The 12,919-nt window shown below is 36.4% G+C and overlaps 8 protein-coding genes across 8 annotated transcripts; 4 read left to right on the forward strand and 4 right to left on the reverse strand.

Moving 5' to 3' along the window:
• Positions 1-632: 632 nt before the first annotated feature.
• On the forward strand, positions 633-3,290 carry SOV1 (Sov1p; the record flags this gene model as incomplete). Its single annotated transcript, XM_003687934.1, has 1 exon — positions 633-3,290. One exon carries the CDS (start codon positions 633-635, stop codon positions 3,288-3,290), a length of 2,658 nt encoding a protein of 885 aa, XP_003687982.1.
• A 41-nt stretch (positions 3,291-3,331) lies between these two features.
• On the reverse strand, positions 3,332-4,645 carry UBX4 (Ubx4p; the record flags this gene model as incomplete). Its single annotated transcript, XM_003687935.1, has 1 exon — positions 3,332-4,645. The coding sequence occupies one exon, from the start codon at positions 4,643-4,645 to the stop codon at positions 3,332-3,334; it is 1,314 nt and encodes a 437-aa protein (XP_003687983.1).
• Positions 4,646-5,009: 364 nt separating this feature from the next.
• Positions 5,010-6,680, forward strand: AVO2 (Avo2p; the record flags this gene model as incomplete). Its single annotated transcript, XM_003687936.1, has 1 exon — positions 5,010-6,680. One exon carries the CDS (start codon positions 5,010-5,012, stop codon positions 6,678-6,680), a length of 1,671 nt encoding a protein of 556 aa, XP_003687984.1.
• Positions 6,681-6,793: 113 nt separating this feature from the next.
• MDH1 (malate dehydrogenase MDH1) lies at positions 6,794-7,813 on the reverse strand (the record flags this gene model as incomplete). Its single annotated transcript, XM_003687937.1, has 1 exon — positions 6,794-7,813. The coding sequence occupies one exon, from the start codon at positions 7,811-7,813 to the stop codon at positions 6,794-6,796; it is 1,020 nt and encodes a 339-aa protein (XP_003687985.1).
• A 359-nt stretch (positions 7,814-8,172) lies between these two features.
• On the reverse strand, positions 8,173-8,577 carry SRX1 (sulfiredoxin; the record flags this gene model as incomplete). The annotated part of the gene is made up of 1 exon (XM_003687938.1): positions 8,173-8,577. One exon carries the CDS (start codon positions 8,575-8,577, stop codon positions 8,173-8,175), a length of 405 nt encoding a protein of 134 aa, XP_003687986.1.
• Positions 8,578-9,208: 631 nt separating this feature from the next.
• On the forward strand, positions 9,209-9,721 carry SEC11 (signal peptidase complex catalytic subunit SEC11; the record flags this gene model as incomplete). Its single annotated transcript, XM_003687939.1, has 1 exon — positions 9,209-9,721. The coding sequence occupies one exon, from the start codon at positions 9,209-9,211 to the stop codon at positions 9,719-9,721; it is 513 nt and encodes a 170-aa protein (XP_003687987.1).
• A 138-nt stretch (positions 9,722-9,859) lies between these two features.
• PRP40 (snoRNA-splicing protein PRP40) lies at positions 9,860-11,611 on the reverse strand (the record flags this gene model as incomplete). The annotated part of the gene is made up of 1 exon (XM_003687940.1): positions 9,860-11,611. The coding sequence occupies one exon, from the start codon at positions 11,609-11,611 to the stop codon at positions 9,860-9,862; it is 1,752 nt and encodes a 583-aa protein (XP_003687988.1).
• Positions 11,612-12,367: 756 nt separating this feature from the next.
• ARC19 (Arc19p) lies at positions 12,368-12,883 on the forward strand (the record flags this gene model as incomplete). The annotated part of the gene is made up of 1 exon (XM_003687941.1): positions 12,368-12,883. The coding sequence occupies one exon, from the start codon at positions 12,368-12,370 to the stop codon at positions 12,881-12,883; it is 516 nt and encodes a 171-aa protein (XP_003687989.1).
• Between the last annotated feature and the right edge of the window lie 36 nt (positions 12,884-12,919).

Genomic DNA, 12,919 nt, shown 5'->3' on the forward strand with positions numbered 1-12,919 from the left:
ATAGTTTGTTAATGATAATGAGTTTTCACCCTTTATTTAACATTTGGTTTTTTCCATGAAAGAGCAAACTTTGGAACAAAATGTAATTATTTCCATATTTGTCGTTTTATATTAAATTATAAAGGACATAAGTGAAGTTTATTGGAATAAGTGATATCTATTTATTATATATCAATCATCCCAAAAATTCAACGATCTCAATTGATGCTAGAAAACAAAAAATAGGTAAAGTTCTTAAATGAATTAATTTTGTCACACGAGTCTGAAACATGATTTTTCATACTTACAATTTTACTCGAGAAATCAATACATATACTCAAATAGTCTGCATTTTATCAGCTTCTCAATTTAATCATATTAAATTTTGATATTAATACCAGATAATTTACAGTTACATTTTTTGGCGCTAACACGAACCGCCCCGTCCATGGGAGTGATTTCTTAGGTATTAAAAAATGGTTAAAGATTGAAAAATAAATAGACATCATTTTTGTTGTTAAAAAAAAAAGATGACATATTAAAAAAAGATGTGATGCAAACAAGAATCATACGAATGCAACTACAACCAAACTAAATAAAGGTTTTAGTCCAACCTGTAAAACTTTAATTCTAAAATATAAATAATATTATTCATGTTGGGATACACCCGATTGAATACATTACTGCGATATCAAACTAGAAACTACAGATTAAAGAGAACAACGCCAGCATCTCATATATTTAGATCGAACCAGGTGAATGACAATGCTATAATTAATAAACAAACTAACACAAATTTCAAACCTGAAGAGATAAGTAAGTTAAATTTTAAAGGACTTGGACTTGAACACTTGAACACCTCTTCTCTAAAGGATGGTTTCGAAAGTGCTCTCGTTCTAGATTATTTAAATTTTACAAAATCACCTTATAATAGAAGTAGCAAAAATTTGAATAAACTAAAGAAACATTTACAAGATACCACTGATGAGAAAAAAAAATTTAACCTTTTATTTGATTTTCTGTTAGAGGAATCTAATATTGAAATAAACCAACATCAAAAATTAGGCATTGAAGGTTCACAATTAGAAAGATTGGACAACCAAAAAATGATAATTGAAAATGAAAAGGAAGATCCTACTGCAATATTTCAAGAACTAATTATGTCAAAAGAAAAAGAAGATCCAAATTTAAAATCATTTGCGAACTTTAAATTTGTTCTTTATTTACTGGATAAGCTCGAGCAAAATTTTCAGAAAACAACATTTCAAGATATACCAATAACTATTCCACAGCTCGTTAACGCATTTGAAACAGCAAAATTATTACCAATCGATACCCTCAGAAGTAAAGGTATTTATTTAACCGGAAATTTATTATATGCTTCCAATAAAGTTAGGCTAGACCCAGTTAATGAATCATTTTACATTAATGCATTAGTAAATTATGGAAAGTTTAAAAAAGCATATTCCTTATTTGCATCATATAAAGATAAGTGCTCAGAAAGATGGTGGTATGAGTTAGGCTTAATGCTCTTTTTGACAAGTAATTCTTTAAAGAAATTTGATAGATTATTAGTAGAATTCGACAGCAAATTTAATGAATCCACTTATTTATCCCCAAAAGTTTTGGTTTTCGGTATAAAGAAAAAAGTTTACATACATGACACTAAAAGTACAGTGTTTTTAACTAATCGATTCATTAATATGATAAATGAATTCGGTTATAAAGGTTTGAGAGACAAGGATGATCTTAATAGTAAAAAGAGTAGATTCTTTCGCAGTGAAGATCAAGCTTACGAATTTTTAAATGAAAAACAGTTATTAAGTATATATGATATTGTCAAGGTACTTTCATATTTGACTTATAAACAAAACATCCCAATTGCATATAAAATACTAAACGCACTTATTACAAGCAACAAAGTTGATAACATTAACCTTAAATATTTGATTAAATCAACTAGAATGAATTTACTAGCATCTCCATCTGAATTTGTAGAGGAATTAAGACGTGCTTACAAAAGAGATGCCAATTGTAAGACAGATTCATTTGCTAAATTTCAGATATTATTAAAAGAAACTCAGAAAGAGTTAAATATAAATAATAACTTTCCTGAATTACTATATGAAGATTTTAAATCACTAGTAAAGCATCCTGCATTAAATCAACTGATATTTGAATTTGTTACCGAGACTGAGAAAAATGATCATCTGTCACAATCTAAACAACTCTATGAGCTAATAAAATATTTACTGTCTAACAATGAGTACAACAAAGCTATCCTTTTATTGAAAAAAATGGAATTAAAATATAGTGAATACAGACAATCCAATATGAGCACAACCAATGATAATAATAATGATAAATTTCTTAATGCGCATCATTATGCATTGTTATTAGAATACTTTTACTTAAAATGTAGAAAAGGAGACAAGGCTAAGGTTGAAAAATATTCTGCTAAAATTTCTGAGATTATTGATAACTTAGAAAAAAACGAAATACCAATAAATTGTACATTTTTAGCTAAATTGCTAAAATTTTACACGGATAACAGAGACTTCAATAACTGTTTTCAGATCATTAACCAAAGCTTAGCCGCCAAATTAGAAAAAATGAATGAAACTCACAGATTTTCTACGTTTTACGAAAGAAGAGTTATAACGAAAAACTTGTACATTGAGATATGTAAGGCATACTTAAGGTATTATAGAGTATTAATAGCCCATAAGGAATATGCTGCTCCTAAATCCAATATATTTTCATGGAATTCAATGGTTTTAAAATTAAAATCACAGACTTTTATACATCCGCAGTTTTCTCATCGTCAATTATTTTCCATAATGACCGAAGGTGATACATTATTATTTGATCAAATACTTTACAAATTATTTATACGACTATTTATTATTGCTGGTGATTGGCCTGGCTTGATAGGTGCAATATATTACATCAGTGAAAAATATGGATTGAAGCTAACTATGGATTCTAAAGAATACATACTGAAAGGTCTAGAGACTGTATATATCGAAAAATTATCAGGATATAAAACTGGAGATTCAGGGATATTAAACAATGAGAGAGTAACTCAAGCTACCATCAAAGTTAGGCAAATGATAAAAAGTGATAAATTATTATGGAGACCTAAACAACAAAGTTTCTCAAATGACTCTATAATAGAAGAAATATTGTGTTGCATGAAGTTTATTGACAATGACATAGAATCTTGGAGGAAGAATCTAGAACTCACTTTCCAAGAATTTAGTATAGAAGAGACTAACATAACCAAATTAATTAAACGTGTAAATAGCTAAACCAAATACCAACATTAGATATATATTGTTTTCTTACAGAATTAATTATGTTTTACCTGGTCTAAACCATTTGGGTACTTTATTAATACCCTTTGGTTTGCTCTTCGATGTATCATCGACTTTGTTTTTAATTTCCCAGAGCTTTGTATTTCTTGTAATTGAATATCCTTATCAGCCTTCATGTCCTCAGCTTCTAAAATATCATGGGCTGATTCCATTAGTTCTTTCTTTATATATTGACCTTCATAATCAGATTTGAATAATAACAAGGTTTTGGAGGTGAAGTCTAAGTCTCTAACTAACTGTTTATCGTCGTTTTGCAAAATAGTTAATGGATATGAAATGCTTAAAGTAAAATCTATATCACTTTTGAACAATGACTTTGAAACAACTTCATATATTTTGTTTGCTGTATCATCAGGTTTAAATGCAATTTGTATGTTTGATCTATCTGGAAATCTAATTCTTACCAAGCATTCTATAATTGGTTCTCTTTTTGCAATCAACTCTGCCTCATATTTTTCTCTTAAACGTTTTGTCAAGATTTGTCCACCAAAGGTTCCAGTTTTCCTTGCAAGAGATCCTTGATATCGTATAGCATCTTCCACTGTTAGTGCTAATTCACCATTATCTGTTTCTCTATGTTTTAAAATCTGTGCATATGAATCTTTAGATGGAATAAACACAGAGACTTCATGTAACTGATGACTTGGTTTTTTTGGTTCTTGCTCAGATGCTACTGTGGGTTGTAAAACACTTTTTACAGGATCAACTGGTGCTTTCGATGTCACGTTCGATGTATCCTGATCTGGTTCAGGATTAGCTGCTTGCAAGCCATCTATACGTTTTAGATTCAGTCTTAATGATGTAGGTCCATCGATGCCCAGTGATTCCAACGAATGATTGGCTAGATCTTCATATTTTATACTCTTTGAAAACACTTGCAGAGTTGTTAGTTTCTTATCATGTACCCAATTATATTCTTCAGCCAGTATGTCAATTACTTTATTTAGGCGTTCTAGATTATTTATGCTTGTGATAATTGGTGTTGACCCAGGAATTTGGAATCTGATCTTTATTAATTTACATTCAGGCTCATCTAGAGACTCAATTTCTGATGTAGTCTTTTTTTGTAACTTCAACTTCACACCGGTTGGGACATTTAGTAACACCCATGGTATGTCCATCGCTATTGGAACATTTGAGCTAGTAAAATACCATTTCTGTACATCAGACTCTGATTCATACAATTTAAAGTGTTTCAAAGTTTCAACTAAAATGCTACTCAGTGAAGAGTTTCTTGAAATTTTTATCCTAAAGGAATTAAACTTATAATCAACAACAACCAACGACATATTCACAACGATACGCTTCTTATTGACTACTACTATTCAATTTGATGAGCTTTGTATCTCAAACTATTTATATACGTTTTGTAACTTTGCCACTTTTTAACTCAGATTTAAACCTTTATATATGCCTTGAAATGTGATAAAGCCATTATTTGGAATTTCTCGAATTTCGAATTGTAAGAGCGTAATGGAACTTTTAAGAACAAGGGTTTCTTTGGTGTATAAGAAGACTTTGGAATTGACATTCAAGACAATTACAGGCGAGGATCGAGTTTTATGATCCTGGTTTTATAGATTATAATTAAATTTGGTCAAGTTTTGGCAAGAATAGCAGAATTTCAGGTCACAATAGCCAACACAGTTTGTAATGCTTCGCGATCCATCAATCAGATTAAGAAAAGCCATCATTGAAGGCAATGTATTGATAGTGAAGAGGCTACTGCGACGGTTCCCAGAACTTCTGACAAATATTAACCCTGATAATGGCTGGTCATCACTACATTATGCATCGTTTAATGGTAGATATTTAATTTGTGCATTTTTGATTCAGATGGGTCATGACAGACATGAGATATTAAAGACATTCGAACAGGATACATGTGTCCATTTAGCTATTTTGAATGGACATGAACAAACAGCACATTTATTACTTCAGCATTTTCCTCAATTCATTAACAAGAAGGGAAAATTTGGTAGAACACCAGTTCATATTGCATGCCTCCATGACTACAATCAATGTCTAAGTCTACTGATAGGGGTCGGTGCACAATTAGCGTTAGCAGATGATAATGGTGATATACCATTGCACATATGTCTGGCTCATGGTAGCATTAACTGCCTCAGGGTCTTGATTTTAGAAGGAGATAGTCGTAATGAACAAACCAGGAATAAAGATGGTTGGAAGCCAATTGATGTGGCAAAGACCTTTGAATTGAAAAATTTGTATAAAACACTACTGAAGGATGTGCATGCTTCAGGGATAAATAAAATGTCAACTTATCAACCATTTAGGACCCCTGTACTGCCTCAAAAGTCAACATTCGAAGATGGCCCTTCCCCGATATATTCGCTAAATTCACCCACAGTTTCTCTTTATTCACAAGCTAATGTGTTAAACAATTTGTCTAGAATATCTAACGGTAGAAGAGCTTCCATTGCTAACAACATAACCACATCTCTAAGTAATGGTGGCTCTGGAAATACAGAAAGCAAAGAGGATTTAGTTTTACCATCGGGATTGAACTCAAATATATCTAACTCATTTATCAATAAAAGTAGTACAAAATCACCAATCGCCAGAGCTGCAAGTTTCACTTCGTTGTTGACATCTGTTGATCCAATTTTTGGTAAGGGAAGCAGCAAGTCAGGTAGAGGAGACAGCATCACAAAAAGGGATATACATGTTTCCAACACGAATGCAACAAATTTCAATGGTTTAAAACTGGATAAACCACTAACAGGATCACCCTACAACCTTTCGTCACGCAAGAGTCTGAATTACTTAAGGGAGACAGAAGGGAACCCATTAAATACCAACCATGATGAATTAACACAAACTATTTTCAAAAGTAATAGTAATACGAATCTTTTTAGTAAGTATCTGACCTCACGTAATAATGAGAAAGAGAATGCACCTCTATTATTGAAAAACAATTCAAGTAATTCCGATTCAAGAAGCATTAAAAACGATAACAACATATACGAATCTACCATAGACAATATAAATACAACGTCATCCTTAAAACCAAGTCATAATATTTATTATAAGAAAAATATTGAAAAAGGTGAAGATTCGACGAATTTAGCACAGGGCTTAAATGGAAGCAACCTTAGCATCAATTCAAAATCCAAAACGCCAAAGGAAAAGCCTATATTACATAGAATTGATACATCAGATTTAAGAGTAAGCAGTGCTGGATCTGCAAGAAGGAAAATGTCCTTATTGAATATATCTGTTGCAAAATTGAGAAAAGATGACACTGATAGTACACCTTCCAGTGATGAAGAGCAAGAAGTCAACAATACGCAACTGCATTGACTTTTATGGATAATCGGCATACATTTATAGACTTAAACATTACATAATTGTAAATACCGAATTCGGGTCTATGTATCAGAATATTAATAAATAAATGGTCAAATTGGAACTAGCTATTTTTTAGAAACAAAAGCGACACCTTTCTCGATGTTCTTCTTTAAAGTTTCCTTGCATGTTTCCAACATTTGTTGTTCTTCAGCGGATAAATTACCAACTTCATGAATTTGTTCAACACCATTTGTACCTAAGGTGACTGGAGAAGCAAAAAATTCGATACCTTCAGACTTGAATAATGGAGAATCAACGAAAGTTGGTTCAATGACATTTTTTTCACCTGCGAAACCTCTTAAGACAGAGTCTGCAAATCTTGCACCAGCTCTAGCCATTGATAAAGTAGCGGAACCAGCACCATCCTTAGCCTTGACGACTTCATCACCACCGAATTGAATTCTGTGGATCAGTTGTTCTCTTTGTTCATCAGATAAAGATTTATAGTACTTAGTTTTAGATAATAATGGAATAATGGTAATACCGGAATGGCCACCTACGACATCCACTTTCTCAGTAGTTGGATCAGTATTTACAATTTCAGAAATGAATCTGGAAGACCTGATAACATCTAATGTAGTGACACCGAATAACTTCTTTGGATTGTAGACACCTTTTTGTTTGAATACTTCAGCGACAATTGGCACTGTAGAGTTAACCGGGTTTGAGATGACTAAGATGGCAGCGTTAGGGGCATTTTCAGCAGCTGCAGAAGCCAAATCTCTAACAATACCTGCGTTGATGGCAAATAAATCGTCTCTTGTCATACCTGGCTTTCTTGGAACACCAGCTGGGATAATGACAACATCGGTGCCTTCCAAAGCATGCGATAAACCATTACTTACAGAATCTACCTTATCTGGAGTGAAACCTTTAACAGTAGAATTTGTTGGAATATGAGATAAATCTGCAGCAACACCTTTAGCGCCTCTTAAATCGTATAATCTCAAATCTGTGACTTTGTCATTTAATTTCAATAACAACGACAAAGGTTGACCAATACCACCGTTGGCACCAAGAACGGTAACTTTATAAGGATTAATGACGGTCGATGAGAATGATCTCTTGGCAATTCTTGAGAACATGGTTGATATATATATGTGTGTGTATGTGCACGCTTAGGGATGATACGACCCTCATAAATTGCAAACAACACAACAACCAAATAAGTGTTAAATCTTGTTATACAATTATCAACTAACCTCTCCCTTTATATAGATTCCAGCACGCCAATCCCTTCGTTAATTGGCCAATCAAGAATTAGAGGCCTAAGAGCCTTCGGGTAATGAAACCTGGGACTGCTATTGGAGGATGGAAGATGGGACCAGAGGCACATAGGATGAGATCGAGCTGTATAAGAGACGAGTTATTGCATTGATTATACACGTATAAATATATACAATCTAGAGTTTCATTAGCGTTACACAAGGGACTGGGAGGGGATTCATTGATGTTGGGCTTGGTCGAACATGTCGTCGATGTTGGTGCCGACGTATAGTCTCAACTGCTTTCTTGTAGCGGGCATAACTTTACAACGAACCATGATGTCGTGAGAGGGGGACTCCTTTGCCAGCCTGTCATACGCTTGGAATCTGTGGCAGCCTCCAAAGGCAAAATAGTATGTTTGCCCCTGTTCACGGACACTCATCACGTCGATAGGAGGGAGGTTCCCGTCTTTGAAGGTCTCTGCATCGGCCAGAGAACAGGTCTTGGAGGCCTGTGGGGTGCCTTTGTAAGTGGACACCATGGCATCGATCTTCTGGTAATCCAGCACAGGCTGGATAGGCCTGCGGATCTGCGATAGCGGTAGTTCGCTCACTTTCAAAAGGTTACTGGTTTGGATAGACATAGCTTGTAGTCGTTGGAGGTTTTTGTTTTCTGAAGCACCAGACCATTGCAACTTGGCAGACGCATCGAGTGTCTGGCAAACAGTACCATTTTCACAGCACGTTTATATACTTCTCAGAACCCAGGAAACAATTAGCTCACCTCTCGTAAAATGCACCTACTCTGCTAATGTACTAAAGTAAGCGTCTGTGTGAATCGAGGCCCTGAGGCGCTTCCCAAGACAGAAGGCAGGGTTACCCAGCCCATGCACATACAATGTTACCCGGATACGATACACAACATTACCCGGTTATGCAGCGATAACCGGGTAAGTAATTGTGTTGGCCGGGTTGCGTATTTATTTGCCGGCCGGGTAATATCAGTTTTTTCCGTCCCGCAATCGAAAAACGTTCACAACATGTCACGGTGGAATGGGTCGATTGGTGAGATCTGAGAGCCCCAGTGGTCCAAGGTCATGGGCAAAGACAAGGTCGACGATCACCGCAGCTGCGTTTGTTATAATTTGAAGTCGGGAAACACTGCTTGGATTAGTATATCTTGGGGGCCGCATATACTGTTTAACTGCGAATTGCTCATCAACGCTCCGAACACTCCCAATCTGCTTATTGCATAGTGAAGCTGCGTGTTCGAAAATGAATCTACGATTGGAATTGACAAGGTTTTTGAACGTCTGCTTTATACTGTCGTCGACGTTCATGGTATGGAAGGGACTCTCCGTGGTCACAGACTCACATTCTCCGATTGTCGTCGTTATTTCTGGGTCCATGGAGCCAGCTTTCCAAAGAGGTGACGTCTTATTCTTATGGAACAGAAACGAGCTCAACAAAGTCGGTGATATTGTGGTCTACGAACAGAATTCCAAGAGTATCCCAATTGTGCACAGGGTGTTAAGAGAACATCACTCACAGAGCTCCTCAAACAGTAAACAGCTCTTACTCACAAAGGGTGACAACAATGCAGGTAACGATATCTCTTTATACGCAGACAGAAACATTTACTTAGATAAACAGAATGATATAGTAGGGACTGTCAAGGGTTACTTACCAAAAGTGGGTTATATCACTATATGGATCTCTGAAAACCAATATGCAAAGTATGGGCTAATGGGACTGATTGCTCTGAGTTCGTTGTTCTCGACGGAGTAGGTCGCACGGTTTCACAGCATACACGCACACACATGACACACACATACACACCGAGTTAGTTAGATACATAAAATTGATATTAATTAAATTAATGTGAATGGCAGTATATTTTGAAGAAATGCACATATATATTACAAACTAATAATCTAGATCATTGGATTTAGCTAATGTTCTTTTTCTACCTAACGTCTCAGAAACTCGAGGTGCTTGACTATTTACCATCCTTTTCTTCAACTGCTGTTGATGTTCAGATAGTAATCTCTCTCTCAATGTATCGTTATCTTCCAACGCCGTGTATTCCGGGGTATCTTTAAGAAGTTCTTGTAAATCGGAATACTTGTCAGTAGCAACGTTAACGTGCTTCTTGAACATCCTTTCCAACATCAGTTTGAAGTAACGTTTTTTCTGCTCAAGAATACGTCTTTCTGTCTGTTTGCGCTCGTTCTCTTTTTCCTTCCAATTTTTGAACAAGGCTTCAATAAGCAGGTCCATGTCCACATCATCGACATTATCTTTCAGTCTTGGATCTTGTGTTAAATAATTTTTCACTGTTGTATGTTCATCTTGTACCTTTGAAGAGGAATCAGGTATTCGAAAGCCGTTGTCCAGAAGAATCTGGTCGGCAACTAATCTATGTGCATAAATTACATTTTTCTTCTCTCCCACAAGGTCTAAGAATATGTCATACGCATTGGAACCATTTCTTCCAAGCATGCCCAAAAATTCCTCTTCTTTACAGATATTCGGGTAGACTTGTTCCCACGTTGTGTTGGCTCTAATCGTATCACCTTTCGTGGTTTTCACGTTGCTCAACATTTCTTTGTAACGATCTCTAGCTAATCTGTCCTGTGTATTATTATGCGCCTGTAATGTCTCCAGTTTTCTCTCCATTTGATTTCTCAAACTATTTATAATATTAATATACTCTTCAAGCACCTCATATTTAGACAATACTTGAAAATGTTTGTTAGCCATATATCTTTTATTGTTTTCGAACAGGTATTGTTCTGAAACTTTTTTCCAAGAGAGGGGATCAGCAATTGCAATATCTGCACCATCAGTATGAAGGATGTTATGTAGATACTCCCTGACTTCTTTCAAAGCGTTTTCCTTTAATTGTTTGTCAGCTTCAGTTTGACGTTTGAGAAGCTTATCGATATATTCCTTAAATGTTTTCTTTTTTATCGACTCACTGACTGTGGAATGCTTGTAGATAGGTTCATTTGAGATCAGCTTCTTTACAGTCTTCCATCTTGAGTAATATTTGATTTCCTCATGCTCTTTCAGCATATTCACATACGCTTCTTTGAACTTATTGATTTCAGAGTATTCCTTAATCAGCTGATCCTCCGATCTATTGGATAGGTACTTCTCAAACATGTCTTGTTTCCAAAGTGGGTCATCGTCCACTACCCAATACCTCGGATCTGTACTGCCTAACTCTGCAATAATCTTCCTAAACGACCAGGTCGCATCCACATTATTGTCCTTCAACATTGCAATGAAATCCTTTTCAGCATCTTCCTTCGACTTTGAATCAACGTGCAAGATCTTTGATCGGGTGTCAGACTTGCTCAATACTCGCGTAGTAGCAACCTTGACGTCTTCTTTTACTTCTGGCTCAGATCTCACCTCCTTCTTACCTCTAGAAACCTCGGTTGTGGCATCCTCAAATTTAGGTGCCTCCCATCGAGACTCTCCAGTAGACGAATTATAGTAGTACAGTTTCCCGTCTTTCGTCCTGGCAACCCCCCAGCCATGCTGCTTCAATGTCTCGATATCTGCCGACACTCCAGGCTTTTCCCATTGCGATACACCAGTCTTGGTGTTGTAGTAGTACACTTTCCCATTGCTATCTTTGGCGGTCCTCCAGAGACTATCGGCTCCCATAATAGCAGTCGCAAATTTAAACAGAGAGTTCTACACTATCGGCAATACAAAACGTATCTCAAGTACTGGTATCCCTCCACCAAAACACCTTCTAAACTCACAACACAAAAAGATCCATCTGTTCTTATATCTGCATGTCATTGGGCATCTCGAGTTCCTTCAACTGAAATTTCGTTGCGGGCATCGGAACCAAACAGACGAGTTGGGAGATGATTATGGCGAGGGTCTTGAAGGGACACACAGAGTCAGTCCCTTGAGAGGACTATGCATGGAGTGTTTATAACGGTCTCAAAGGTCTTGAAGAGTATCCTAATCGTAGCAGTTCGTTTTTAGGACAAGCATGGGCACCTTCCAGGGTTGGGTTGGTAAGTCGGTCTGGGATTTGAGTTGAGATGCGCTGGTGGTGGCTTAAACCCGGGTTCAATGGCTCAATTGCTTCACCGGGTGTACATGCAGTGGTGTCAGCATGTCTGCATCGGTGCTGACCTCCACTACACTGGTTGGTGTTGGGACTGCACTTGCGTAACCGGTGTTTCTGCCCGGTCACGTGCATTGTTGTAAAGGGGCACCGGAGCGCTTAGACAAAGCAATTTTGGTGAACCAGTAATGAAACTTTCAGTAACCAAATGGACAATGACAAGTATTTAAAACGATTCAATTCTGTGAAGTTATTGGGTTGCCACTTTGCACTGTTGCAGTACACCAACACAGGAATAACACACTCCGTACACACAATTCCATTGGTACCAGCCCATAATGTCCCAGTCCCTACGTCCCTATTTGAATGCTGTGCGCTACTCGTTGGAGGCAGCTTTGACACTAAGAAACTTCTCCTCGCAAGAGGTCGAAAGACACAACAGACCTGAAGTTGAGGTCCCTAATACCAGTGCTGAACTGTTGTTACAACCTATGCATGTATCCCGTAACGAGAATGAACAGGTGCTGATTGAGTCAAGTGTGAACTCCGTTAGGGTCTCTATTAAAGTGAAACAAGCCGATGAGATCGAGCAGATTTTAGTGCATAAGTTTACCAGATTTTTGGAACAACGTGCAGAGGCTTTCCAAATCTTGAGAAGAGAGCCAATCCAAGACTTCAGCATCTCCTTTTTGATCACCAACAAGCACACAGAGACCTTGAAGACAGATAAACTAATCGATTTCATCATCGAGTTCATGGAGGAAGTAGACAAGGAAATTAGTGAAATGAAATTGTTCTTAAATGCTAGAGCAAGATTCGTGGCAGAAGCCTATTTGGGTGAATTTGTATATTGATTTATATATTTTATATAACTTCCAGTTAGAACCTGT

Source organism: Tetrapisispora phaffii, chromosome 12, assembly GCF_000236905.1.
Source record: "Tetrapisispora phaffii CBS 4417 chromosome 12, complete genome".
NCBI classification, from domain to species: domain Eukaryota; kingdom Fungi; phylum Ascomycota; class Saccharomycetes; order Saccharomycetales; family Saccharomycetaceae; genus Tetrapisispora; species Tetrapisispora phaffii.